Genomic DNA, 3384 nt, shown 5'->3' with positions numbered 1-3384 from the left:
TACTAGGATTATAAATGATCACAGCACATGCCTCTTGAACAGTTCCAGCACTAAACTGGTGTCTGCTTTCCCAGTGGGGCGTCCCCTCCCTTGCACCATCCCTGTCTTCCAGCCTCTAGAAACACCATACCATCTTCTGGTTAACAGTCTGGACTGGGGGGTTGCTGGGGGGGGGGGGAGGGAAGAGTGTGACCCAATGAAAGCATGCAGGGCGTCTATTTCTACAATCAAACAGAGAACACAGCTTTTACGCTAGATCTGACACTCAGCTGTTACTCCATCTAGCTACAATTATCCATTCATAGTGCAGCCAAGAGGTTGGGGGCTACTTTTCAATACTTTATTGTATCTTCTTAAATATCCTTTCTGGAAATTTTCAGAAACAAAACATAAAAAAATTATATACTTTATTACAAATGGTAAACTCAGAACGCTTCAAATCTCTTATTTACAAACAACACTGGGCAGGACACCCAAACAAACAAACATGGAATAACTTACAAAGGCAGGAAGCTGTTTATTGACAGTAATCAGCTTTCATCAAATTAAAAAAAATATATATGTACATACACAGGCGAGGGAGGCAGGCCAGGGAAGTTCATCTGCGGTCTAGCCTGGCATTCACGAGCCTCCCTCCCCTCCCTAGCCCTCCCTGCTTTGTGTTCTTAAGGAGCACTACAGAAGCAATCTACAGTTTGCAGTTTGTAACCCCCCACCCCCCCTTTAATACTGAATGAGATCGAATGTTAGGTCCATGCAGTTCTTGGTCAATGTTAACGAAAAGTCCATCGCTCTGGTCGCGCGGGCACAGCCCCTTCGCCAGGCCTGTCAGCCAATAGGCCAATGCTCTCTGGCTCTGCGCCAAGGCAAGGCGCGCCACGTCCTTCCCACTCCAACACACTGGGGGCGCCGTCAGGACGCAACCCAGTCCATCTTGTGTACCCTTGGCTTCGGTACTCGGGCACTTTTGTTTTTCTTTCGCAACCAGTCAAGTTCTAAGTCTGTCTCTGATATTTTTTTCTTCCATTACCCCTCAGCCCTGACAGTCTGTCCTCAAAACGTTTGCAACTGCTGCGTTAGCATGAGCTGGCACCCACTGTTAACGTGGTTCATGACTTTCTGTTTAAGCTGTGCCACCTGTTCCCTGAGCATGTTGGCCGTGGACGCCAGCTCCGAGTTTTGCGCTTTCAAGGTTTTCACTTTTTCCTCTAGCCGGGCGATCCTCTCCAGCTTCCTTTTCCGGCACTTGGAGGCAGCGATGCGGTTCCTCATGCGCTTCCTCTCCGCCTTGATCCGCTCCTGAGACTCCATGTCGATGGGGGACAGGGGCGGGGTCTCTCCCGGCATCTCTGGCACGGTCTGTGGCTCTTCCTTCAGGGCCTGCAGCCGGGGGTGCTGCACCGGGATCTGTTGGGGCAAGTGGTGCGGCGGCTGAGGCGGCTGCTGCTGCTGCTGGGGCTGCGACGGAAAAGCCAGCCCGGCAGCGCCGTAGGAGGGCGCCCCGCCGCCGCTGCTCAGCGCACCCGGGTTGAAGTTGCTGAGGTTGGCGTAGACCGGAGGCTCGCTGTGCAGGCTGGCGCTGTAGCCGCCGCCGCCGCCAGCGCCGGCTACCGATGCCACCGCGGGAGCCACCATGCCCGCCCCGCTGACCGGCTGTGCCGCGGACGTGACGCTGGGCAGCGTGTTCTGGCTATGCAGTTCGGCCAGGGCGCGCACGAAGCCCTCGGCGAAGCCCTCCTGCTCGTCGGTCACGTTCTTGGGGCACAAGAACTGGGTGGGGGTCGGCGTGGTGGTGATGTGCCCATTGCTGGACTGGATGATCAGGCGCTCCAGTTCGGGCGACGCCAGCTTAAGCAGCCCAACGTCGGGCGACGTGAGGAGGTCCGAGTTCTTGGCGCGGAGGTGCGGCTTCAGATTGCCCACCGGGTCGGCCAGGTTCAAGGTCATGCTCTGTTTCAGGATCTTAGGGTTACTGTAGCCGTAGGCGCCACTCTCGGACTGGAGGAACGAGGCGTTGAGGGCATCGTCGTAGAAGGTCGTTTCCATCTTTGCAGTCATAGAACGGTCGATCAGTTCACGCGGGGTTGGCCTGGGCTGTGCGCTGAAGTTTCGGGGCCGCAACAGCGCGCTGGGGAGCGGGGGACACCCGTGCGTCCCTGCTTCGGTGACAAGTAAAGTTTGTCTAAGAGCGCGCGCTCCGGTCGGCGGTGCTCCCCCCCTGCGCCCTCCTCCCCAGCTCGCTCCAGGGAGAGCAGGGTTAAGAAACAGCCTGCGCTCACGTTGGTCGACACCCGCGCGCTGCCGCCGGGCTTTGAAAACTCGCGGTCACTCACCGAGCGCTCTCGGATGGCAGCGGTTTCTCGGGGACTGCGGACCAGCCTCAGCGACAGCGGCTCTCCGGCGGCGCGAACCAGTCGTCAGGGAACTCTTGGTGGAAGCCCGCGATCGGGCTTCGCCGCCCCGGACTCCGACAACTGTCCCCTCCTCCGCGGCGAGGGGGAGGGGGACGCTCGGCGGCCGCGGCTAGCGCTCGCCCAACTTCAGCCGCCTGTGCGAGCCTGGCTGAGTGTAGGTTCCTCTTCTCCCTTTTCTTTTACGGTCTCGGTGGCAGCCTAAGGCGCAGAAAAGGTTTGCAAAAGTTCGCTCCGGGCCACTTGTTCCCGGTCTTCTGGGTCAGGAAAGTTGCTGGCCGGCGTAGCCGCTCGCCTATTTCCTCGCGCGGGCAGGCGCCGCTCTCGATGCTGTCAGCAGCGCCGGGACTTGGGAGCTTCTTCTCCGGGGAAGGCGGGAGAAGGGACTCTCCAAATGCTCTCCAAAACACCGATGCTGGAACGGCGGGCGCTGGATCCTAGGAGTCGGTGAGAAAATGAAGACAAACAGATGAGCAGCCCGGAGTCCGCGGCCGCCCAGGTTGACCGAGTCCGTCCGTCCGTCTCTCTGTCTGCCTTTCAGCTTGAGCGCGTTCCTGCCAGGTCGTCTCTGCCACACTCAGTGCAACTCTGAGTCCTTATCCAGCCTGAGCTCAACACTTATCTGCTACCAGTCAACCCCTAAAAATAGCCCATGATGTCACCCCAAGGCCTTCCCATTGGCTTGCGTCGCTCTCAGGGGGGCGGGCCTGCCTGTCGCCATGGAGACCTCACCCTAGAAGATTCTTCTCTGGGCCCGCGGAGGCTCACGGGATGAGGTAATGCTCCGCTGCGCTCCTACAGTTGGGTCCTTCTTTCTCCTCCTCCCTCCCTACCTCCCTCCCTCCTCCCGCGCGGCGCTCGGGCTTGTGTTCCCGGGTTCCCTCCCCGGCGCGTCTTTCCCGGCCCGCCCGGTGCATTGTGGGCTGACGTCTTGGTTTGGCTGTCTAGTGACGGAGGCTGCCGGGTCGGCTGG

The 3384-nt window shown here is 59.0% G+C and overlaps 1 protein-coding gene across 1 annotated transcript; it reads right to left on the bottom strand.

Annotated features, from left to right (window-relative positions):
• Positions 1 to 326: 326 nt before the first annotated feature.
• Jun (Jun proto-oncogene, AP-1 transcription factor subunit) lies at positions 327 to 3042 on the bottom strand. The gene has a single exon (XM_057785267.1). It carries the CDS (start codon positions 2056 to 2058, stop codon positions 1054 to 1056), a length of 1005 nt encoding a protein of 334 aa, XP_057641250.1. The 5' UTR covers positions 2059 to 3042; the 3' UTR covers positions 327 to 1053.
• Positions 3043 to 3384: the final 342 nt, after the last annotated feature.

This window comes from Chionomys nivalis, chromosome 11 (assembly GCF_950005125.1).
Source record: "Chionomys nivalis chromosome 11, mChiNiv1.1, whole genome shotgun sequence".
Lineage (NCBI taxonomy): Eukaryota > Metazoa > Chordata > Mammalia > Rodentia > Cricetidae > Chionomys > Chionomys nivalis.
The sequence above is the reverse complement of the archived record's forward strand: the minus strand, read 5'-3'. Positions and strand labels throughout refer to the sequence as shown.

Excerpts from the sequence above, each read along its gene's own strand:
- Jun (XM_057785267.1), bottom strand. The coding sequence starts at position 2,058 with ATGACTGCAAAGATGGAAACGACCTTCTACGACGATGCCCTCAACGCC.